At 41.6% G+C, this 26,259-nt stretch overlaps 1 protein-coding gene across 1 annotated transcript; it reads left to right on the top strand.

Moving 5' to 3' along the window:
- Window positions 1-809: 809 nt before the first annotated feature.
- On the top strand, window positions 810-15,659 carry LOC129841276 (GTPase IMAP family member 7-like). The gene is made up of 3 exons (XM_055909470.1): window positions 810-1,569; window positions 2,390-3,130; window positions 14,504-15,659. Exons 1-3 carry the CDS (start codon window positions 1,560-1,562, stop codon window positions 15,331-15,333), a joined length of 1,581 nt encoding a protein of 526 aa, XP_055765445.1. The 5' UTR covers window positions 810-1,559; the 3' UTR covers window positions 15,334-15,659.
- The last annotated feature ends 10,600 nt before the right edge of the window (window positions 15,660-26,259 follow it).

Below are 26,259 nucleotides of genomic sequence, written 5' to 3'. Positions count from 1 at the left end.
CACTACTCTCTTTAGGCAGAAGTCACTTACACAGATCAGCTTACCCAGCCCCAACCCCAGAAATGAATGTAAACCAGCTCCATTTTGTTGAAAGAAGAGGAACGAGGACAAGGCAACTTATTTCTTGAATATACATTGAATTTTCTAAAGAATATCAAAAGTCCAGTTGGATTCAGAAATAGTTCTGGTTGGCTTGTACTGAACTTCAAATGTATTTTCGTAGTCTATTCCAACACTCTAAATATAAGCATCACTGTTTGCCAGCCTACGTGCATTGATTTTCTAACTTTACATTTTTACATTTTTTAAATACATGTTTATGTTGTGAGTAGTAGAACTGTATTTAGATCAAATCAATATATTTATAACGAATATAAGTCTAAAATGATACGTTCATGTTTCCTGTGCACTGGTGAAATTGGAGAACCATTTTTTTTGTATCATGTGATTTCTTGTAAATCAGTTTGCACTTGTTTTGGGTAGCCACCTTCCTTAACTGTGCACTTGGGGAGGAAGTGTCTGTTGGTGCTAGAGGCTACATTGTTGAGCCACACCTTTCATTTTAAACATCTGGGTTAACCCCCTCTAGGATTTCTTAACATTTATTTTATTCCCACATCCAGCTTCACTATGTTTCATGAGTCTAAAGATGATTTTAGTGCTTTTTATTTTTTTTATTTCACCTTTATTTAACCATGTAGGCCAGTTGAGAACAAGTTCTCATTTACAACTGTGACCTGGCCAAGATCAAGCAAAGCTGTGCGACAAAAACCAACACAGTTACACGTGGGATAAACAAACATAGTCATTAACACAATAGAAAGATCTATATACAGTGTGTGCAAATGGAGTAAGGAGGTAAGGCAATAAATAGGCCATAGTAGCGAAGTAATTACAATTGAGCAAATTAACACTGGAGTGATAAATGTGCAGATGATGATGTGAAAGTAAAAAAATACTCGTGTGCAAAAGAGCAAAAACAGTTAATAAAAGCAATATGATGGATGAGGTAGGTAGTTGGATGGGCTATTTACAGATTGGCTGTGTACAGCTGCAGAGATCGGCAAGCTGCTCTGATAGCTGAAGCTTAAAGTTAGTGAGGGAGATATGTCTCCAACTTCAGCTATTGGTAGGTGTTTGTTGCGTTGGCCTGAAGTATAATTTTTATTATGATTGTATTAGTCGATATGTTTACCATATATGGTGCCGCTTGTTGGGTATAAATAATTATAAACATGTTTTGTGAATAAATAGAAAAGATATCTGTACCTAAGACAAAACTCAAACGTCAAAGAGACGCCCTTACAAAAAACGAAAATCGTTTTTAAACTGCAGTAATTTGAGGGCTGAGGGGATTGGGTGTGTCCTTTAAATGTTTGGACCGCAACCGTTGTGGAAACATCTTTCGAAAATGAGCTGTTGCCAAGAGAATAACGTTACTGTGGGTGTGTCTATGGGGCGGACCGCATGAGTGATACTATAAGAGCAGTTGTTCTGTTATCTGGACAGATCCATTCTCTCTCACAGGACCTGACGGATCGACTCTACAGCACCCAAATATGGCTGGTGGTGAGTAACCTACCTACATGGTAATACGACATATGGAAACTCATGTCTAGTATTTGTTTTTCATGTTCTTCAAAAATCATCTACGCATGTAATGCTGTCATTGCTTTGCTTTTTAATAACAATCTTTTTGATTCAACCATAACTGTAATATCCAATGGAACTCTTTATGCCTTGGAAGAAGTGAGGGAGTAGCTCTTTATAAACAGATTGCTTTATTACTAAACTGGAGCATGGTGTAACAGACATGCAGTAGCAGCCAGTGTTGCCAACTATTTTTCAGCGAGAATCACGGGTTAGGGCCTTGATTTGTTGCTACTGTAGATTATGCTTTGTCGATGCCACGACACAGATGCGGTCCTTGATGTAGCGTTTCGCCCCCTCTCCCGCCGCACACCCCCTCCCCTTGTGCTTCTCTGCCTGTGTGCGCGCCGTTGCTGTGAATCCTGTTGTACAGACAGCTTCTTTCACTCTCGTTTGAGGCAGAATTGATATCTGCGGTCGGGTGCGGGGTAGACAAACAGCACCACTAACTCATATTCAGTACTGCACCACCTGTTGGTGTGTATGTGTAATGACGTGTTAATACCGCATACCACAATAACGCTTAGTCAGTTTTGATAGATTAATTGTTTGTGATATTTTATATTTCATTGCAGAATGCACAGGATTATTGTCATTTCGTGTTGCAGTTGCATTTACACAGTTCAATTGATAGAAAGCCATTGCTAATTTGTGCACAGTTTAGGTTCTACAGACCAAACATGTTTGACTCGGATGTCAAGAAGAAAAGTAACAACAATGTCTCTCTGTCATCCAACAGTGCAGAAAAACCAAAATGAGGCACTGAGGATTGTTCTGGTTGGGAAGACTGGAGTTGGGAAGAGTGCAACAGCAAACACCATCATGGGGAAAAAGGTTTTTGAGTCTAAACCTTCCCCTGTTTCTCTGACAAAAGAGTGTGACAAGGCTAGAGGGGAGGTGAATGGGAGAGAAGTTGCTATTATTGACACTCCAGGCTTGTTTGACACTAACTTATCACAAGAGAAGACCCTGAAGAAGATTGCTAAGTGCATCTCCTTCTCTGCTCCTGGGCCCCATGTGTTCCTTGTAGTGATTGCTTTGGTTAGATTCACACAGGAAGAGAAAGACGCAGTGGAGATGATTCAGAAAATCTTTGGAAAAGATGCAGCAAGATACATCATGGTCCTCTTCACAAATGCAGACCAGCTTGAAGAAGAACAAACAATTGAAGACTTTTTACGTGCCTCTTCAGATCTTCAGGATGTCATTGCCAACTGCGGTGGGCGGTATCATGACTTCAACAACAGAGATAAGAAGAACCGCTCCCAGGTCACTGAGCTGCTTGAGAAGATAAACAAGATGGTCACGATGAATGGAGGAAGCCACTACACCACTGAGATGTTCCAAAAGGCTGAGAGGGCGATTGAAGAGGAGACGAAGAGGATCTTGAGAGAGAAGGAAGAGGAGACACTCAGAGCGGAGGAGGAACTAAAGGCAAAATATGAAGGAGAGTTCCTAAAGAAACAACAAGCCATCCTAAGTATAACCACCTTAGCATCAGCCAGATCTGTAGCTGAAGGACAAAACGACTTCACAAACAATTATTGGCGCTATTTGAGCTCTTCGTGTAGTATCCTCTGAGGTGGTGTCATCAGAAAAAAAACCATGAACCTTGGGATGGCATTAGGCATGTGACAATAGAACAAGACATGAAGTACTGAAGAATAGGGGAAAGAGCACCACAATACTATACTGCAAATCACATGACTTTTCATTAATGATAAAGTGGCATGGCAAATAATATTAGGATAGGACTTGATTTGCCCTTGATGGCAAGTGATGGCCCGGATGCCAAGTGAACTCATACAATTTGCTTACAATCATACCATTGAGTGACCTGCTTTAAATGCTGAACCTAACGGTATCTGCTAACCCAACTTAATATATCTGAAGTATATCATCATCATCATCCTGTGTAACAGGTAACACAGACGACTGTAATATCAGAGAGAAAGAACCTGAATAATCATGAGTGTAATGATACATGCATACTTTGAGGTGTATTTTATATATTGATCTTGAGATTGGGACTTACTCCTGCATCTGGCATTTTTGAATGTGACTGCATGTACCTAGAATTCGGTATTAAAGCTATTGCTTCAACTCCTCCTCGGACTCAAGTCTTTCACACGTTTGTGTTGATAGAATAATTGTACTACTGCATTCACCGATACAATCCCTATCAGATCAGTGACTACTACAAGGAAGGAATGCATTTTATTGTTTAGAAGGAAGAACCCAGGTCTACTTGTAGAGTTTAACTCCAACCCACAATTAGCACTAACATCCCATCACTAGAGGGCCATAACTTGGTTTACTGACAAATTAAAAACGTCCTTCAGTGATTTTTGATCTTTAATTGGTGATAATCAATATCCCAAGTATAAATACAGTAAAGTACTAACAAAAGGTTTTTATTAGACACAACTTCAGGAGGAGTTGGTCTGATGGGAATCCGTGATGTCATCGGCCACCCTTACTTGAGGAACAATAGAGAACAAAATAGGATCCCCCCCCCCCCCCCCCCCCCCCCCACTTGTGCAATGTCATGACATACCTCAACCACCTATTGAGGTGTGCCTTTTAAGTAAATCAGGTGTTAGAGGTGAAAAGGAGACTGGAGTACCACTTCAAGATCAGGAAATGAGGCAAACAGGTGTGGGTCATTAGGCCATCACCAGACAGGAAATTTAGGACTTCATGACAGAGATCAAAGATGGTTTTGGTTAGAGCAGGGACTGAAGTTACCCATCCCTGGACTAGAGGGAGTACAGCTACAACCAGAAGTGACTTTTTTTGTAGCAGGTGAGGACAATTTATGCAGAAGGTTAGGATAATTAATGGGACAGGTTAGGATACTTAGATTAAGGTTAGGAATGGGGCTAGGGTTAGCTAAAATGCTCTCCTAACCTGCTACGAAAAGTCACTTCTGGTCGTAGCTGTACTGCTTCTAGTCACAACCATCAAAGATTGGCATCCTAGAGAGGGGAATGCACAGAGATCCTATATACACTGCTCCCAAAAATAAAGGGAACACTTAAACAACACAATGTAACTCCAAGTCAATCACACTTCTGTGAAATCAAACTGTCCACTTAGGAAGCAACACTGATTGACAATAAATTTCACATGGTGTTGTGCAAATGGAATAGACAAAAGGTGGAAATTATAGGCAATTAGCAAGACACCCCCAATAAAGGAGTGGTTCTGCAGGTGGTGACCACAGACCACTTCTCAGTTCCTATGCTTCCTGGCTGATGTTTTGGTCACTTTTGAATGCTGGCGGTGCTCTCACTCTAGTGGTAGCGTGAGACGGAGTCTACAACCCACACAAGTGGCTCAGGTAGTGCAGTTCATCCAGGATGGCACATCAATGCGAGCTGTGGCAAAAAGGTTTGCTGTGTCTGTCAGCGTAGTGTCCAGAGCATGGAGGCGCTACCAGGAGACAGGCCAGTACATCAGGAGACGTGGAGGAGGCCGTAGGAGGGCAACAACCCAGCAGCAGGACCGCTACCTCCGCCTTTGTGCAAGGAGGTGCACTGCCAGAGCCCTGCAAAATGACCTCCAGCAGGCCACAGATTTATTGTCAATCAGTGTTGCTTCCTAAGTGGACAGTTTGATTTCACAGAAGTGTGATTGACTTGGAGTTACATTGTGTTATTTAAGTATTCCCTTTATTTTTTTGAGCAGTGTATTTATATGTTCTAGATGTAATTATATGTGATAATGGCTGATGTGGTTTTGGGAGATAGAGATGACGGCTGAGGTCAAACCATCACCTTTTACATCAAACCTAAACGATGCAACTCTAGCAGTGGACTGGCCAACTGGAGGAGTTATACTTGGACTCATTAACAAGGTTTCCATCCAACCTTTTTATGTGAGTAAAGTACATGTTAGATAAAAAATGTCATGACAGGCCTAATGGAAACAACGATTATGTTGATAAACTTTCCAAATATCGATAAAACAATATTACGCTAGACAAGGTGGGATCTTTTTGTGTCTGCAAAATTTCTTATGTGAGAAATGGCAGTGAAAATGTCTATGCGCGAATATTTGTATAATAACCATGATATCGAAGTAAACTCGGAGTCACGCAATGATATGTTGTCTGGACCTCCAACTACGACTTGGGAAAGCATGCAGTTTATTAGGCTACAATTTAAATATATTATGAACTTCACAGGGTGGTGAAAGTGCATTGTGATGAGCTTGATTCTCCTTTCCAATAAATATAGAGGGTCTTATTCTGGTAATGTGATGATGAATGCTTGGCTGTTTGACAATTTTGTAATTTATTTTTTAGCTCCTATCAATAATAATCTCATCATGTAGGCTATACCTGCCCTGTATGATGTGGGCTAGAGTGCACATGCCATGACCAGAGTGGTCACATTTGCTATATAATGTAACATTTGTTTTGTCAAAACCATCAGTAAAGTTGAAAATGCAATGGAAACCAGTTTTACTTGTACAGAACAAAAATATGAACACAACATGTAAAGTGTTGGTTTCATGAGCTGAAATAAAAGATCCCAGAAATGTTCCATACTCACAAAAAGCTTATTTCTCTAAAATGTTGGCTTCATCCCGGGATGACATTTTAGAGAAATAAGCTTTTTGTGAGTATGGAACATTTCTGGGATCTTTTATTTCAGCTCATGAAACATGGGACCAACACTTTACATGTTGTGTTCATATTTTTGTTCTGTTTTGTCCTTTGCCAAGATAATCCTGACAGGGGTGGCATATCAAGAAGTTGATTATCCAGCATGATTATTACACAGGTGCACCTTATGCTTGAGACAATAAAAGGCCACTGTCACGCCCTGACCATAGATTTCTTTGTGTGTTTCTATGTTTTGTTTGGTCAGGGTGTGATGTGGGTGGGCATTCTATGTTGTATGTCTAGGTTGTCTGTTTCCATGTGTTTGGCCTAGTATGGTTCTCAATCAGAGGCAGGTGTCAGTCGTTGTCTCTGATTGGGAGCCATATTAAGGTAGCCTGTTTTTCATTGTGTTTTGTGGGTGATTATTTTCTGTTCAGTATTTTTTTGTATTTCACCGTTCAGGACTGTTTCGTTTCGTTCTCGTTATTTTGTTTTGTGTTCATGATAATAAATTATCAATATGGACACTTACCACGCTGCGCATTGGTCCTCCTCTTCTCATTCCAACGACGAGCGTTACAGCCACTCTAAAATGTGCGGTTTTGTCACACAACGTCATCGATGTCTCAAGTTTTGTGTAATTTAATTGCTGACTGCGGGAATTTCCAGAGTCAGCCATCCCTGAGACCAGGTGTGGTAAAGATGTTAGATACAGTGGGACTTTTTGTAAAAAGCTTTATAAATGAAAACCTAGCAATTTATCAACTTATGTGACATCAAAGAGGGCCAACCAACTTTCTGGTAGAGAATGCAATGATGAATACTAAAACTGTCACGTGCAATAAAGCACAGTGCGCTATGATAAACTGCATTTAACGCCTTTAACCTGTTGAGGATGGGGGCGCTGTTGTCACTATTTATGCTAATCGTGTAATTTTTGAAACGGCTTCCCACAAAATTCTTGATCGTACAATATGCATATTATTATTATTATTGGATAGAAAACAGTCTATAGTTTCTATAGGAGTTGAAATTTTGTCTCTAAGTGGAACAGAACCCATTCTACAGCAATTTCCCTGACATGGAGTCAGATTTCAGAAATGTTGGCCCCTGATCTGGAGTCAGTTAAAAGGTCACAGTTATTGCTATGAGTATACGGACACTGCTTACGTCTTCCCCTGGATGCCTTTACGTGATGACGATTTGAATGGGGTCGATTGCGCGTTCACAGGCACTACAAATTAAAAAACCCTGTAGCTAGGAACTCTTTTCTTGCTGCGTAATGCGCCTGGAGGACATCGACCCGCACTTGTTCCAAGCATTAGTGGAGGGAGTAATATTACTCTGGTCATGTTTCTACTCGTTATGGGAGTTAAAAACATCATAAGGTAGTTAATTTAAAGCGTTTTATAGCAATTTATATCCGTTTAGTGCGATTTTGGGACATTTATTTCTGAAACGCTGTGAATTGCTGGGCACGCTTCCAGTTCATCCCGAACGCAGTTGGCATTTCCACATGGCAAGAGGACAGCTTTCCACCAAAAGACGATTAGACCCAAGAAAGGATCCTTTGCCCAAGATACTGATGGAAGAACAGCTCAAAGTAGGACATTTTTATTATGATAAATCGTGTTTCTTTTGAAAAATGTTAGTGGCTTAGGACGTCATGTTTTTTGACGTAGCTTCGCTTGGCACAAACTGTATTGAAAAGTAAGGATAATTTAAAAAATGTAATTCCGCAATTGTATTAAGAATTAAATTGTCTATCAATCCCTGTCCACCCTATATTTTTTAGTCACGTTTATGAGTATTTATGTATAAGAGTAGATCACTGTCTAAGTGACGCAAGGACATTTTCTGACCAGCTGAGCTACATTTCACATTGTCTAACCATGATTTTGGTGGCTAAATATAAACATTTTCGATCAAACTCTATATGGATTGTGTAATATGATGTTACAGGAGTGTCATCGGAAGAATTCTGAGAAGGTTAGTGAAAAAATTAATATATTTTGGCGATGTTGACTTTTATCGCTCACTTTGGCTAGAATCAATGCTGGGCTGCTATGTGCTATGTGCTATGCTAATATAACGATTTATTGTGTTTTCGCTGTAAGACACTTAGAAAATCTGAAATATTGTCTGTATTCACAGGATCTGTGTCTTTCGATTAGTGTATGCTGTGTATTTTTACGAAATGTTTGATGATTAGTAAGTAGGTAAACACGTTGCTCTATGTAGTTATTCTAGTCCATTTGTGACGGTGGGTGCAATTGTAACCTATGCCATCTACCTGAAATATGCACTTTTTTCTAACAAAACCTATCCCATACCATAAATATGTTATCAGACTGTCATCTGATGAGTTTTTTTCTTGGTTAGGGGCTATAAATATCTTAGTTTAGCCGAATTGGTGATAGCTACTGGTGTTGGTGGACAAATAAAAGATGGTGGATTATGCTAATGTGTTTTTAGGTAATAGATGTACATCTTTACATATTGTGTCTTCCCTGTAAAACATTTTAAAAATCGGACATGTTGGCTGGATTCACAAGATCTGTGTCTTTCATTAGCTGTATTGGACTTTAATGTGTGAAAGTTAAATATTTAAAAAAAAAAAAAAATTGAATTTCGCGGCACTGGTTTTTCAGTGGGGGTGGGGGGGGAGTGCCGCTAGCGGCACCCTCATCCTAGACAGGTTAATGAAGTTGCAACTGTGTTCATATAGATGATGTCGCCTGAACATGGATAGTGAGTAACCTTCTGTATCAAAACTTCTTATGGCTGCAATCCCGTTAACGGGATCGATATGACAACAGCCAGTGAACGTGCAGGGCGCCAAATTCAAACAACAGAAATCTCATAAGTAAAATTCCTTAAACATACATGTTTCTTATACCATTTTAAAGGTAATCTTGTTGTTAATCCCACCAAATTGTCCGATTTCAAATCGGCTTTACAGCGAAAGCACCACAAACGATTATGTTAGGTCACCGCCAAGTCACAGAAAAATTCTGCCATTTTTCCAGCCAAAGAGAGGAGCCACAAAAAGCACAAAGAGATAAAATGAATCACTAACCTTTGATAATCTTCATCAGATGACACTCAAAGGACTTCATGTTCCACAATACATGTATGTTTTGTTTAATAAAGTTCATATTTATATCAAAAAATCTGAGTTTACATTGGCGCGTTATGTTCACTAGTTCCAAAAACATTCAGTGATTTTGTATAGCCACATCAATTTTACAGAAATACTAATCATAAATGTTGATGAAAATACAAGTTATACACATGGAATTATAGATATACCTCTCCTTAATGCAACCGCTGTGTCAGATTTCAAAAAAACTTTACGGAAAGAGCAAACCATGCAATAATCTGAGAACGGCACTCAGGAAAAAATAAATAATAATTCCGCCATGTCGGAGTCAACAGAAATCAGAAATAACATTATAAATATTCCTTTACCTTTGATGATCTTCATCAGAATGCACTCCCAGGAATCCTTGTTCCACAATAAATGTTTGATTTGTTCGATAATGTCCATTATTTATGTCCAAGTAGCTACTTTTGTGAGGGAGTTTAGTACAGGAATCCAAACGCTCGTACAGGTCCAGCCGAACGTCGGACGAAAAGTTCAAAAAGTTATTACAGGTCGTAGAAACATTTCAAACTAAGTATAGAATCAATCTTTAGGATGTTTTTATCATAAGTCTTCAATAACGTTCCAACCGGAGAATTCCATTGTCTGTAGAAAAGCCATGGAACGCAGGTCGCTCTCATGTGAAATGGACGTGACCAGGACCTGGCTCTCTGCCAGACCACTGACTCAAAGAGCTCTCATCCAGCCCCACATCACAGTAGAAGCCTCATTCAAGTTTCTAAAGACGGTTGACATCTAATGGAAGCCCTAGGAAGTGCAACATAATCAATATCCCACTGTGTATTCAATAGGGGCTGGGTTGAAAATCAACCAACCTCAGATTTTCCACTTCCTGTTTGGATTTCTTCTCAGGTTAATGCCTGCCATATGAGTTCTGTTATACTCACAGACATAATTCAAACAGTTTTAGAAACTTCAGAGTGTTTTCTATCCAATACTAATAATAATATGCATATATTAGCAACTGGCACTGAGGAGCAGGCCATATACTCTGGGCACCTTTCATCCAAGCTACTCGATACTGCCCCTGCAGCCATAAGACGTTTTAAGACAGAAATGGGAACTTAATTTTTCTACCTGCAAAGATAAGGGTGTAACATAAGGCTACAACAACGGGGCAAAGTAAAGTGTCTTTTAGTTAATAAGAAGTCACGTGGTGGCAAGGACATAAGGAGTCTTGCAGTAGAAACTTACCTAAGATCAGTTGTGTTTCCTCCCCAAACGGTTTGTAGGTAGGTATTGGTGTTGTGTAAACTGAGCCTAGATCTGTGTCTAAGGGCAACTTGTAGTCTGCCTGGAGTGGGACGCAAACTGTAGAAACTTTTTTTTTGCAATCATGTGACTGACACGGTGTTAGCCTTTCAGTCAGCCACGTGGGTAGAACCAATGAGGAGATGGTATGGGAGTATCTGCTTCTATAAACCAGTGAGGAGATGGGAGAGGCAGGACTTAACACACATTTTCTATGAAATCACGTGACTTACACTCAGAGAGGTGGGATAAGGAGTTGGTCATGAACAGTAACACTGGGGAGTTTTATTTAACTGTTTACCATCTTCAGAGATGCTCTTTAATATTTGATACAGGCTTTGCTATCTCCACCTCTGCCTATAAACTCTCCTGAAGGCTAATGCCTCGCTGTGTGTTCTGGCCCCTCACCCTCCAAATCTTATTCTGTCAATTTATTGAATAAACTACCAAATTCCATACATGAATTGACCCTAGCAATTACTTTAGTCTTGTTTGTTGTGTAATGTAATAGTGTCCTCCAATACATGGCAATAACTACCAAGGATGTAACAAATACTGTATATATTTTTTTTTACAAGTTAAAAACTTTTGACACTGGTTAGTTGCAAAATTTGTGCCAAAACTCTGAGCGCACAGATTCGACATCAGCAAATGTAGTTTTGATACACAGAAGATTCACCAGTCTCAAGTTTAGTAAATGAGTTGCATTCATTCTCAAATGTAGATGCATGCTTGCAAATCTTATTGAATTTATCCACATATCAACTTACATGTTTGCAAGTGTTGTATTTATTCACACATAAAGTTATGCACTTGCAAGTGTTTAATTTGTTCTCAATATAAGTTACATGTTTGCAAAAAAAAATTGCAATTGCAAAACTCAGTATACAGGTGCCACTCATATTTTACATGTGCAAATCATACTTTAAAAGCTTGTATGTAATTATTCTACCATATTTAAAGCATTGGACGTAGGGAATGTGGGAAATAGCAAGGGGGAGGAATTGTTTTGCGTACTGGGATCGACACTGGCTTACGGTTCAAACACTTAAGACACACCCTCGTCCACTTACCCTCCCTCGCCTTATGCCCTTGGGACAATCCCCTTCGCCATCTTGTGATTAGCCAAGCAAGGGAAGTTTGCAACGTAAGCCCCTCAGCCCTCGTTTTAAGTCGGCTTTGCGAGTGTACAATTATGTTCACTCTGGGGCCTGAAACTCCCCATAATTCAATTCGCGACGATTGTACATACGCTAAGAAAAGTCTGCGAAAACTTTAAAACAACATCAATGGAGAAGTCAACATACAAGTGTAAGTAAAACCAAATGCAATTAAGTTAGAAATTGATGGCACAAACACGTCTCGTAAAAAGTAATGTTTTTGTTTGGTTATCTTTTGAAATTGTAGAAATAAAATATTTTCCTTCAGAAGTTCCAGGTAGGCAGGCTAACACGGAACCCAAACCGGCTGCGCGCGAGCGCCATGGCGAATACATTTATTTTGTACCCCCACAACAAACACGATCACGACACGCAGGTTAAAATATCAAAACAAACTCTGAACCAATTATATTCATTTGGGGACAGGTCGAAAAGCATTAAACATTTATGGCAATTTAGCTAGCTAGCTTGCACTTGCTAGCTAATTTGTCCTTCTTAGCTAGCTTGCTGTTGCTAACTAATTTGTCCTGGGACATTGAGTTGTAATTTTACCTGAAATGCACAAGGTCCTCTACTTCGCCAATTATTCCACACATAAAACAGTCAACCTAATTGTTTCTAGTCATCTCTCCTCCTTCCAGGCTTTTTCTTCTCTTGCCTTTATATTGTGATTGGCAACTTTCATAAATTAGGTGCATTACTGCCACTGACCTCGTTCGTCTTTCAGTCACCCACGTGGGTATAACCAATGAGGAGATGGCACGTGGGTACCTGCTTCTATAAACGAATGAGGAGATGGGAGAGGCAGGACTTGCAGCGTGATCTGCGTCAGAAATAGAACTGACTTCTATTTAAGCTTCTATTTTAGCCCTTGGCAATGCAGACACTCCTTGGCGCGCGCTAGAAGTGTGGGTGCAATAATTGAATAACATAGATTTCTATATTTATTTTGCAATGCTCGCGGTGTAGTCAGCATGTAACATTAGCTAGCTGATTCATTTTCTAGCTATCATACAGTAGGCATATATTAATAATGATATATTTAATATAAGTAGACATGCACTCATAATTGACTGTAGCGCATATAAAGCAACCACAAGCTACCCGTGGCTGAAAACACAATCATCAAGGGATGAACAATTGACGAATTTCCGGCCAAGGCTGATCCATTTAAAATAATTCCTTCCACACTCGCCCCTTGCCCTGCAAGTGTATAACCGTCAGACGTCATGAAACATCATCAGAAGTGTCCACTTAATTTGAGGGCTGCGGGGATAGGGGGTATCTTTTAAGTGTTTGGACCTTAGACCTTGTTTCTTTGCAATCATGTGACTTACAATCAAAGAGACGGGCGTTGTGGAAATTAGCAGCTGACAAGAGAATATTGTGGGTGTGTCTGTGGGGTATACCGCCTGATTGACGCTATAAAAGCAATTGTTCTCTCGACTGATCCATTCTCTCTCATAGAACTTGACGGATTGACTCTACAAGACCCGAATATGGCTAGTGGTGAGTAACCAACCTACACGGTAATAAGACGTTTGGGAACTCATGTCTCGTGTTTGTTTTTCGTGTTCTTAAAATCAACTGCTCATAAAATGATCTCATTGCTGAGCTTTTAACAATATTTTTTATTCAACCATAACTGTAAAAACCTATTGAACTCTTTATGCCTTGGAAGAAGTGAGGGAGTAACTCTTTATAAACTGATTACTTTATTAGTAAACTGGAGCATGGTGTTATAGGCATGCAGTTGCATCCACTGTTGCCCATTATGTTTCAGTGAGACTCGCTATTGGCTCCTTGATTAGTCGCTAGACGACTTCATAGGACCGATTTGCCCTTGCTGCGGCATAACTGCGGTCCCCACCTGTACTGTTGCACCCCCAGACCACTCTTGTTTGTGGCAGAATTGAGTGGGAGAAGTCTTGAAATGCTATCAAAACCATAGAAGCTCTCTGTGGCAAAATCCCCCAAAGGCAGCCTGAAAAGTAGCTTAATTTGTAACTAACTATTCGCTAGCCTCTTTTACCAATAACAGTCGTTGGAGGGGTACGAAAGCTCACTAAATATAGCGCCTAAATTGGCAACACTGGTCGCAGCTACATTCAACGGTCATGTTCGAGCATCAAAAGCGTGGTGTATCATGTGTCAATTGTGACTGAATGATCTACTAATAATAATAATAATTTGTCGTTATTTATGATTCAAGCAAGGTGATCTATAGACCAGTCAGTCAGCAGTCGCCTGCATAGTCGAACAAGCCCAACGTGCGTGTTGGGTGCGTCCCAATACTCTAACAATGATACCAATATGTACTCATATTCAGTACTGTACCACCTGGTGGCGTGTGTGATACCGTGTTAATTCCAACTCTCACAATAACGTATTACTGTAGTATACTGTAGTATAGTCAGTTTTGATAGATTAATTGTTTATATGATTTTATATTTCATTGCAGAATCCACAGTATCATTGTAGTTCTGTTGATGTCTTTGTCTCTGAGCAAAAATAATTTTACAATTTCATGTAATAGTTGCATTCACATGGTTCAATTGATAGACAGCCATTGCTAATTTGCTCACAGTTTAGATTCTACAGACCTAACAACATGCTTGATTCTGATTTCAAGACGAAAAGTAACACATGTCTGTCATCCAACAGTGCAGCAGAAGGAGGTGCTGAGGATTGTTCTTGTTGGGAAGACTGGAGTTGGGAAGAGTGCAACAGCAAATACCATCCTGGGGAAAAAAGCTTTTGAATCTCATTTTTCCCCTGCTTCTCTGACAATAGAGTGTGACAAGGCTAGAGGGGAGGTGGATGGGAGAGAAGTTGCTATTGTTGACACTCCAGGCTTGTTTGACACCAAGATAACACAAAGGGAGACCCTGATGAAGATTGCGAAGTGCATCTCCTTCTCTGCTCCTGGTCCCCATGTGTTCCTTGTGGTGATGGCGCTGGGTAGATTTACACAGGAGGAGAGAGACACAGTGAAGATGATTCAGGAATTCTTTGGAAAAGATGCAGGAAAATACATCATAGTCCTCTTCACAAATGCAGACCAGCTTGAAGAAGAACAAACAATTGAAGACTTTTTACGTGCCTGTCCAGATCTTCAGGATGTCATTACCAAATGCGGTGGGCGGTATCATGTTTTCAACAACAGAGATAAGAAGAATCGCTCCCAGGTCACTGAGCTGCTTGAGAAGATAAACAAGATGGTCACGATGAATGGAGGAAGCTACTATACCACTGAGATGTTCCAAACGGCTGAGAGGGCGATTGAAGAGGAGAAGAAGAGGATCCTGAGAGAGCAGGAAGAGGAGACACTCAGAGCGGAGGAGGAACTAAAGGCAAAATATGAAGGAGAGTTCCTAAAGAAAGAACAAGAGATGCTAAGGAAAATCAAGGAAGAAGAAGCCAGAAGAGAAGCCGAAAGAAAAAATGAATACACAAAAAATCCTCCAAACCGTGGTTGGTGTAGTATCTTATGAGATGGTGTCGTCAGAACAACAATTAATCGTGAGATGGCATTGCATTAGGCATATGACAATGGAACAAAACAATTACTGCAAACTTAATTAAATTCACGGCAGTATTAGAACTATCCATTCTAATGCAGTCATTTATTATTAGGATAGAGCTTGATTTGCCCTTAAACTCATGTCCTTTGTTTACAATTGTACCATTGAGTGACCTGTTTTTTTAAATGCTGACTGGTAACTTAAAATGTCTGAAGTGTAACAGATAAAACATAGACACATATGAATGTGACTGCATGTACCCAGAATTCTGTATTAAAGCTATTGCTTCAACTGCACCTCAGTCTTTCACACGTTTGTGTTTATAGAATAATTGTACTACTGCGTTCACCTATACAATCCCTATCAGATCAGTGACTACTACAAGGAAGGAATGCATTTTATTGTTTAGAAGGAAGAACCCAGGTCTACTTGTAGAGTTTAACTCCAACCCAAAATTAGCACTAACATCCCATCATTAGAGGGGACCATAACCTGGACTAGAGGGAGTACAAACATAATTCACTCTTTCTTAGCAGGTTAGGAGAATTTATGCAGAAGATTATGAGAATTAACGTGATGGGTTAGGAGACATAGGTTAAGGTTAGCTAAAATGCTCTCCTGACCTGCTATGAAAAGTCACTTCTGGCTGTACTGCTTCTAGTCACAAACATCAAAGGTTGGTATCATGTGGTTAATTTTCTTTACTATCAAATGAGGAGAGACAAACATCACACAAGTCAGAGTTATACTTAAACTAAATCTTTAATCACTTACAAGGGAGCAGGTCAATACAACGCACACATAAAGTTAATCGATTGAGTGCTCTACGATAATGATGGCTGGTCATGGCTGGTCGACAATTCACGCTCCGATGATTCGTTGAGAGCCCCGAGACAAAGGTCTTTTATAGCCAAGATACACCCCTTTCAACCAACATGATGAACAACAGATATATAGAATGGATCACACGGTTAAGATTTGTATGAAAGATACCTATAATACATAGACAGTATCTGCTGTGTCAACAGTTGTCATTGTATAGAGACCAGTGCCTGGTCCTCCGACTCCAAACTGGTGCCATCTCTCCCTGGTACGGTATAGAACAGAGCTCCAACAGGAGCTAAATGTCTTCAACTCAAGTAAGACCCTGACATCTGCTCACCTCAGTGTTCTCAATAAGGGACTAACATTTGTACCCACTGCATACATGAATGACTTTGATGTCCAGATCTATTCTAGTTTTTCCGTAATCTGAGATTGCGTGAGTTTTTTGTTAAGAGTGATACTTACATGACTCCATTTGAAATGTCATCCTCAGTGAGATGTATACATAGGTCTACCACGCTAATCAATAGACTTACCTGTCCTACCGTGAGTCAAGGAGGAGATGTCGCCATTAACCCAGCTGAGGTACCTGGCAACTCTGAGAGAACTACATTTAGAGCAAAAAGTTAATTTGTACCTCCCCCAAACGCAATGCCTCCATAGAAACCTTGTGTAGGATTGTTGAAAATGATGTAGGTGTCCTACTGAAAGACAAACAGAAACACAAATCCTATGATAACCCGAGTAGAGACGAGAGAATGGCTCTTAAGGACTTAGTCAGATCCTTCGATTATCATAAAAAATGTGATAAAGGGGGAGGAATTTGTATACAAAACATATGTGACTGTGAATGAACGTCGCCGACAACTATCTAAAGGTGACTTCTATCGCAAACTGAATTGTGACCCTACCCTGGAATTCCAGCATAATATCTCATCCACAGTGGAAAGCTGTTTGGAATCAGGACAAATCACAAAACAAGAAGTTGAATTTCTATGTGAAATTTCCCAAGATACCAACGTTCTATACAGTCGCTAAATTACACAGACAAGTATCTCCTCCTCCAGGTCGACCCATTGTAGCAGTAATCGACTCTGTGACATCCAACATTTCTAAACTTTTGGATTACCACATTAAACCGATGGTTGAGAATGTCCCATCTTTTGTCAAAGTTACTAGTCACATGATCTCATTGATAGACCGCTTAGGAAGGATGCCAGAGGGCACCCTGCTGGCCACTTTTGATGTGGAGAGCTTGTACACTAACATCCCACACACTGGAGGCTTGCAGGCATTACAGCACTTCCTTCAGCAGAGAGACTCTACCCTTGCTCCATCCAACGATTGCATCTTACAACTTACTGAACTGGTATTATCCCATAACTACTTTGTCTTTGAGTCAGACTTTTTCCTTCAAATTCGGGGTGTAGCCATGGGCTCCCCCTTTTCCCCCAAATATGCTAACCTGTATGTGGGACAATTTGAAGAAGCATTCCTTTTTAAAACAGAGACACGCCCCTTACTTTCTAAAATACTTCTATGGAAGAAATACATAGATGATGTCTTTTTGCTCTGGGAAGGAAGTCAGCAGGAACTAAATGAATTCCAAACTCTACTCCATGAGGGCTCTGAATACCTCAGATTCACCATGCAGACTGATGAGAGAAAAATAAACTACCTGGATTCATGAATTATCAAAGAGAATGATGCATTACACACAGACTTATACACAAAGCTCACAGATCGTAATACCTTGCTATGTGCAGATAGTATGTATCCCCTTCCCCTCAAGAATGGTCTACCATATAGCCAGTTATGCAGGGTTAAACTAATCTGTGGCCACCAGTCAGATTTTGACAGCAATGCTAAAAAAAGACAGATACATTCAAAATGAGAGGCTACAAGGACAAAACTCTTGATGCGGCAAAGAGGAAAATATCTCAAAAACCAATAGATGAATTACTAAAACCTCAACCAAAGAAGAAAAACAACGCAACCGTAAGTACACCAAGGGTTCGGAGAAAATGAAAGCAATTGTGAAAAAGCACTGGCATATTCTGCAATCAGACAAAAAAATTGCCCACCTCTTCAAGGAACCCCCACAGGTGGTCTATAAGCGTAGTCACAATATTGGAGATAGTTTGGTGAGATCTGACATGCCTTCTGAGCCCACTCAGACACTCTTGACACCCATCCCAAATGGGAACTACAAATGTGGCTAATGTAATGCTCACTATAAAAATGTCTTTCTTCATACACCCAGATACAGGTCCAAATCAAATCAAATGTATTTATATAGCCCTTCGTACATCAGCTAATATCTCGAAGTGCTGTACAGAAACCCAGCCTAAAACCCCAAACAGCCAGCAATGCAGGTGTAGAAGCACGGTGGCTAGGGAAAAACTCCCTAGAAAGGCCAAAATCTAGGAAGAAACCTAGAGAGGACCCAGGCTATGAGGGGTGGCCAGTCCTCCTCTGGCCGTGCCCTGTGGAGATTATAACAGAACATGGCCAAGATGTTCAAATGTTCATATATGACCAGCATGGTCAAATAATAATAATCACAGTAGTTGTCGAGGGTGCAACAGGTCAGCACCTGTTGCCCCAGGAGTAAATGTCAGTTGGCTTTTCATAGCCGATCATTGAGAGTATCTCTACCGCTCCTGCTGTCTCTAGAGAGTTGAAAACAGCAGGTCTGGGACAGGTAGCACGTCTGGTGAACAGGTCAAGGTTCCATAGCCGCAGGCAGAACAGTTGAAACTGGAGCAGCTGCACGGTCAGGTGGACTGGGGACAGCAAGGAGTAATCATGCCATGTAGTCCTGAGGCATGGTCCTAGGGCTCAGGTCCTCTGAGAGAGAGAAAGAAAGAAAGACAGAATTAGAGAGAGCATACTTAAATTCACACAGGACACCGGATAAGACAGGAGCCCCCCGCCACATAAACTACTGCAGCATAAATACTGGAGGCTGAGACAGGAGGGGGCATAAACATTTTTCCTTTTTCAAAGTACCTTTTCTGCAGCAATGGACATTATTAATGTAACAAAGTCTCTCACGGGGTGGCTTTAAGCGCAACGTTTATTAGCAAGCATCTAATACATAATAAACTCAGCAAAAAAAGAAACTGACATTTTTCAGGACCACGTCTTTCAAAGATAATTCATAAAAATCCAAATAACTTCACAGATCTTCATTGCAATGGGTTTAAACACTGTTTCCCATGCTTGTTCAATGAACCATAAACAAATGAATAAACATGCACCTGTGCAACGGTCGTTAAGACACTAACAGCTTACAGACGGTAGGAAATTAAGGTCACAATTATGAAAACTTAGGACACTAAAGAGGCCTTTGGACTGACTCTGAAAAACACCAAAAGAAAGATGCCCAGGGTCCCTGCTCATCTGTGTGAACGTGCCTTAGGCATGCTGCCAGGAGACATGAGGACTGCAGATGTGGCCAGGGCAATAAATTGAAATGTCCGTACTTTGAGACACCTAAGACTGCGCTACAGGGAGACAGGATGGACAGCTGATCGTCCTCGCAGTGGCAGACCATGTGTAACAACACCTGCACAGGATTGGTACATCCGAACATCACACCTGAGGGACAGGTACAGGAGGACAACAACAACTGCCTGAGTTACACCAGGAACGTACGATCCCTCCATCAGTGCTCAGACTGTCTGCAATAGGCTGAAAGAGGCTGGAGTGAGGGCTTGTAGGCCTGTTGTAAGGCAATGTCGCCTATGGGCACAAACCCACCGTTGCTGGACCAGACACGGCTGGCAAAAAGTGCTCTTCACCTACGAGTCGGGGTTAGAATTCCTTACAATCAAATGCCGGCCATTTACCTACCAAGAGAATTCTCGTCAGTTATAGTCACAGCTGTGTACATGCCCTCAAGGAACTTCACTGGACTCTATGTAAACTGGAAACCATATATCCTGAGGCTGCATTTATTTTAGCTGGGGATTTTAACAAAGCAAATTTGAGAACAAGGCTACCTAAATTCTATCAGCATATTGATTGCACTACACGCAGGGCCAATACACTCGACCACTGCTACTCTACCTTCCGCGATGCATACAAAGTCCTCCCCCGCCCTCCCTTCGGGCAAATCTGACCACGATGCCATCTTGCTCCTATCGTCTTATAGGCAGAAACTCAAACAGGATCTACCAGTGACTAGAACCATTCACCGCAGGTCTGACCAATCGGAAGCCATGGACTGGAATACGTTCCGGTCAGCCTCGGAGAACAACATCGACCTACACGCTGACTCGGTGAGTGAGTTTATAAAGAAGTGCATTGGAGATGTTGTACCTACTGTGACTATTAAAACATACCCTAACCTGAAACCGTGCATGCATTCGCGCAAAACTGAAAGCTCAAACCACCGCATTTAACCATGGAAAGCGATCTGGGAATATGGCTGAATATAAACAGTGTAGTTATTCCCTCCAAGGCAATCAAACAAGTGAAATGCCGGTACAGAGACAAGGTGGAGTTGCAATTCAACGGCTCTTACACGAGACGTATGTGGCAGGGTCTACAGGAAATCATGGACAACAAATAGAAAACCAGCCACGTCACGGACAACGACGTCACGCTTCCAGACAAACTAAACACCTTCTTTGCCCGCTTTGAGGATAATACAGTGCCACCGTCGCAGCCCGATAACAAGGTCTGTGCCCCCCTCTCCTTCTCTGTGGCCGACATGAGTAAGACCTTTAAACGTGTTAACTCGCAGGGCTGCTGGCCCAGACGGCATCCCTAGCCGCGTCCTCAGAGCTTGCGCAGACCAGCTGGCTGGTGTGTTTACGGACATATTCAATCGTTCCCTATCCCAGTCTGTTGACCCCACATGCTTCAAGATGGGTACCATTTTTCCTGTACCCAAGAAGGCAAAGATAACTGAACTAAATTACTACTGCCCTGTAGCACTCACTTCTGTCATCATGAAGTTCTTTGAGAGACTAGTCAAGGATCATATCACCTCCACCTTACCAGCCACCCTGGATCCACTTCAGTCTGTATACCGCCCCAACAGGTCCACAGACGACGCAATCGCCATCACACTGCACACTGCCCTATCCCATCTGGACAAAAGGAATACCTATGAAAGAATGCTGTTCATTGACTACAGCTCAGCTTTCAACACCATAGTACCCTCCAAGCTCATCATCAAGCTGGAGGCCCTGGGTCTCAACCCCGCCCTGTGCAATTGGGTTCTGGACTTTCTAACGGGCTGCCCCCAGGGTGGTGAAGGTAGGGAACAACATCTCCACTTCGTTGCGTTCTCAGTCCCCTCCTGTACTCCCTGTTCACCCACGACTGCGTGGCCATGCACACCATCAACGCAATCATCAAGTTTGCAGATGACACAACAGTAGTGGGCTTGATTACCAACAACGACGAAGTGACAGCAGTGGAGAAGGTGGAAAGTTTTAAGTTCCTCGGTGTACACATCACAGACAAACTGAAATGGTCCACCCACACAGACAGTGTGGTGAAGAAGGTGCAGCAGCGCCTTTTCAACCTCAGGAGGCTGAAGAAATTTAGCTTGTCACCCAAAACCCTGACAAACTTTTACAGATGCACAATCAAGAGCATCCTGTCAGGCTGGTACGGAAACTGCACCGCCCTCAACCGCAAGTCTCTCCAGAGGGTGCTGCGGTCTGCACAACACATCACCGGGGGCAAACTACCTGCCCTCATGACACCTACAGCACCCGATGTTACAGGAAGGCCAAAAAGATCATAAAGGACAACAACCACCTGAGCCACTGCCTCTTCACACCCCTACCATCCAGAAGGCGAGGTCAGTACAAATGCATCAAAGCTGAGACCGAGAGACTGAAAAACAGCTTATATCTTAATGGCCATCAGACTGCTGAACAGCAATCACTACCTCAGAGAGGCTTCTGCGTACATTGAGACCCAATCACTGGCCACTTTAATAAATGGATCACTAGTCACTTTAAAAATTGCCACTTTAAATAATGGCACTTTAATAATGTTTACATATATTACATTACTGATATCACATGTATATACTGTATTTTATACCATCTATTGCACCTTGCCTATGCCGCTCGGCCATCGATCATCCATATATTTATATGTACATATTCTCGTTCACCCCTTTAGACTTGTGTGTATTAGGTGTTGTTGGGGAATTGTTGATTACTTGTTAGATATTACTGCACTGTCAGAACTAGAAGCACAAGCATTTCGCTACTCTTGCATTAACATCTGCTAACCATGTGTATGTGACCAAAGAAAAATAGATTTTTGACACAATAATGTTAGTATGTTAGCCTATATGACTATTTATTAAATACTAAGTTACTTACTTAATGGAAAAAGTTGCATTTCCCCTCGGACACGATCTTGTGGACGTCAGGTGAGAGGGATGTGATTTTGATGCGCAGGCAGTCCTCGATTGACTTATGTGAAAGCCGGTTCCTGTCGTGCAACTTCCTGTGAGGACTCGCAGGTAAGTCGATCCAAACGTTGTTAGCACAAAAAAGGCGAGTTTCTTTATTGTGCTGTATTCCTCTGAGCATGCCACCCAAAACTCACACAAGGACTCAACACTCCTGAGCGCATCCCTGACTTGGCTCGATGTCTGGAATCCAATCAGCTCAGTTTGAATTGCAGCATCATCCAGCCAGGGTATTGTTTTCTAAGCAAGGGAGGAGAATTCCTCACCTGGGCGAACTGTGAAAGGATCACGTACAAACGCAATGATATCCTCGGGCATGCTGTAATCTTCAAATCCGGTGGAGAAGTTGTCTCTCAGCTGCTTGATGAAATCTTCCATCACCTCTGTGACAATGCAGCGGCCTGGTCCCTCTGCCTGTCGTTTCTTCAGTGTGCTGAATCCAGTAGCCTTCCAGACGACAAGTCCAAATCGAACAACTCAAGCTTCCTAGTAAAAGGCCTCAAGTTTTCCTTCTTCCTTGTAACTGCAGATTTAACCCGTTTAAGTGACAGAATATGTCAGCCCCAAAAAATCTACATCAGAGGAATTCCTCAATTTCCAGAATACGAATGTGGTCAGCTGCTGGCCTCATTGAGCTTTTTCTGACAAAATCAACAACCTGGTCATGCAGCTCACATAATCGCTCTACAGCGTTTCCTTTACTCAGCCAGCGCACGTTGTTGTGAAGTAGGAGATCATCGCCGATGGCCTCCTCTGATTCTGTCACATGCTTGCGGGAAAAGACGGTGTTGTGTGCTTGATGTCCCCCTAACAAAGTTGATTATTCACATTGTTTTATCCATCACATCTTTTAGCTCCCAGTTTATTTTGGAACACAGCACACTCTGATGGATGGGATCATGCAAGCCATTCATTTGTGGGACTATTTCCTTCAACCTGCTGACCAGGTCCCTGTGTCTGCCCATCATAGCAGGAGCCTCGTCAGTGACCACAAAGTAGACTTTTTCGAATGACAAGCCATGCTGCGTAAACAATTCTTCCAGCTTTGTGAATAGGATGTCCCCGGTGGTGTGTTCTTCGAGGGGAATCCGTGCCAGTTGCTCTTCTTTTAAAGTCATTTCCATGAAAATAACGGACATATACACACAACTGTGCTACATCTGTGTTGTCAGTACTCTCATCAATAGCCAGGGAAAATGCTCAGCTTGACTGAGCCCTTCCAAAACAATCCTATGCACATCATCCGCCAGTGCATGGACACGGCTTCTGGCTGTTGACGCAGACAGTGGCACCTGTTTGAGAGACACAATTATGCTATCCATAGACTTGTCGGTAGCCAATTCCTCCAAAACCATCACCATGCACTTTAAAAAAACCTCCGCATCTGTGAAGGGCATGTTGTGTTTGGTTAAAACCCAGGATGCTTTTAGGGAGGCACTTGTGACCTTCTGTTGTTGTGTCAGGCCACGAAGGAGGATTCTGCTGCCGTGTTTGTAGCTTGTAGTCAATGTTTAAATTTTTCTGCATCCGGCCTCTGTCTGGGGCGGGAAGGCCACTTTGAAAGTGCCATGCTTAGATTCATAATGCCGTCTGAGATTAAATTCTTTGCAATCAGCGACATTTTCATTGCAAATAAGACACACTGGTTTAGTATTGGAGAAAGATGATAAGATGAATGCATATCTCTCTGTCCATTCTTCCCTGAAACTTCGATTTTTATTATCCACCTTTCTTTTGATACTTTTTGAGAGCGACATGTTCTCTTGCTATCAAGCTAATTGTTCTGAACGAATGTTGACATTTTAAAAAGTAATGTAGACTACGTAGACCTGTTTTTTCCTCCACCAATGAATGCACAGAGAAATAAACAAAAAATAATAATTTAATAGAAATATTGGTGATTTTATGAACTTAAACAGATCAAAATTATTTTAAATTTGTAGTGTAGGCCAATTCATTGTGCTAATAATATATGCTAATTATGTTTCTGGCCCGCCGACTATTAACTTAGAAAAAAATTTGCCCGAAGCCAAACCTAGTTGACAAACCCTGTTCTATAAGCTGATGCTACCCATCACCTTACCTCTATCAAACAGTCCGAATCAAAAACTTAAAATACAATTTGTCCATGATATACTAGAACTACATTCAAAGAAATGGGTACATTTTCTTAATTAGATGCCTCAATTATATTAAATATTTGACATTTATTTTCCTATTTTTGTGTGAACCATGTTTGGTTAGCATTTACAAACAGTGAAAAATATAATATCAGCTTTAAAGGCTTTTGAGATCTACATTTAACAGTGATAGTGGTCTATAAGATCCAGAAAGCTGCTCAGCCTCCTGCTTATGCAACACAAATCTGATGTAAATTCTAAAGTCTGTTGACGTGAGCCATTCCTAAATAATATATCCACTTATCTGTTTTTTTATTTTTTTAAATTTTTAAATTTTTTATTTATTTAAATTTTATCCCCTTTTCTCCCCAATTTGTGGTATCCAATCGCTAGTAATTACTATCTTGTCTCATCGCTACAACTCCCGTACGGGCTCGGGAGAGACGAAGGTCGAAAGCCATGCGCCCTCCGAAGCACAACCCAACCAAGCCGCACTGCTTCTTAACCCGGAAGCCAGCCGCACCAATGTGTCGGAGGAAACACCGTGTACCTGGCCCCCTTGGTTAGCGCGCACTGCGCCCGGCCCGCCACAGGAGTCGCTGGAGCGCGATGAGACAAGGATATCCCCACCGGCCAAACCCTCCCTAACCCGGACGACGCTAAGCCAATTGTGCGTCGCCCCACGGACCTCCCGGTCGCGGCCGGCTGCGACAGAGCCTCTGGTGGCGCAGCTAGCACTGCGATGCAGTGCTCTAGACCACTGCACCACCCGGGAGGCCCACTTATCTTTTTAAAACGTTATTCTTACATTATGTATCACACAAGTATAAATGTTTATAGTTTTACAAGTTTTGATGCCATACTTCAGAACAGTGACAAAACATGACACTCACACAACTCACTACCTTCAGCTTGTTGCCAAAACATCCCCTCAGCGGTTTATCTTCTGAACAGCATGTAAAAATACATGTTGGTTGTTAGCCTATCCAGCACGGTGTCAAAGCTAGCTAGCGAGACCCTCCTTCCTCCAATTGGCCATCGTGCGGATGCAATGCTCATAATTTGCATAAAGTTGGGAACTTTCTCAATTTTGGTTGCAAGCTCTCTCGTTGCCAACTGTTGAATTGCTGAATGTCTCCTTATTAAAATGACAGATTTCTGAAACACCTGCCCCCCTTGATTTCCCGGACTCCACTGTCCTGTCGGCACGGTGAATGGAGAATCTATCGAGTTGTATAGCCACGGGGTATCTTGTCTGAGAGCCATGTTTCAGAAAAGCAGAGAATATTGCAGTTTTGAGAGTCCCGTTGGTAGACAATCAACGATCAGATGTAATCCATCTTATTATCAAGTGACCAGTCGAATGCCAAGAGGTGGCCGGTTCTCCCTTTACCTTAATCTCACCAGTATCAACCCTCTCTTGCCTCTGTAACATCACCGTTTCCTCCGCTCCCTCTCTCTAGCGGTCAACGTCGCCAGTCTACTAATCACTGGCCCTGG

The sequence above is a fragment of the Salvelinus fontinalis genome, chromosome 42, assembly GCF_029448725.1.
Source record: "Salvelinus fontinalis isolate EN_2023a chromosome 42, ASM2944872v1, whole genome shotgun sequence".
Lineage (NCBI taxonomy): Eukaryota > Metazoa > Chordata > Actinopteri > Salmoniformes > Salmonidae > Salvelinus > Salvelinus fontinalis.
The sequence above is the reverse complement of the archived record's forward strand: the minus strand, read 5'-3'. Positions and strand labels throughout refer to the sequence as shown.

What these genes read in the sequence shown, in the direction of transcription:
- LOC129841276 (XM_055909470.1), top strand. An exon ending in GAAACAACAAGCCATCCTAA is followed by an intron (nt 3,131 to 14,503) that starts GTATAACCACCT and finishes GTCATCCAACAG; the next exon opens with TGCAGCAGAAGGAGGTGCTG.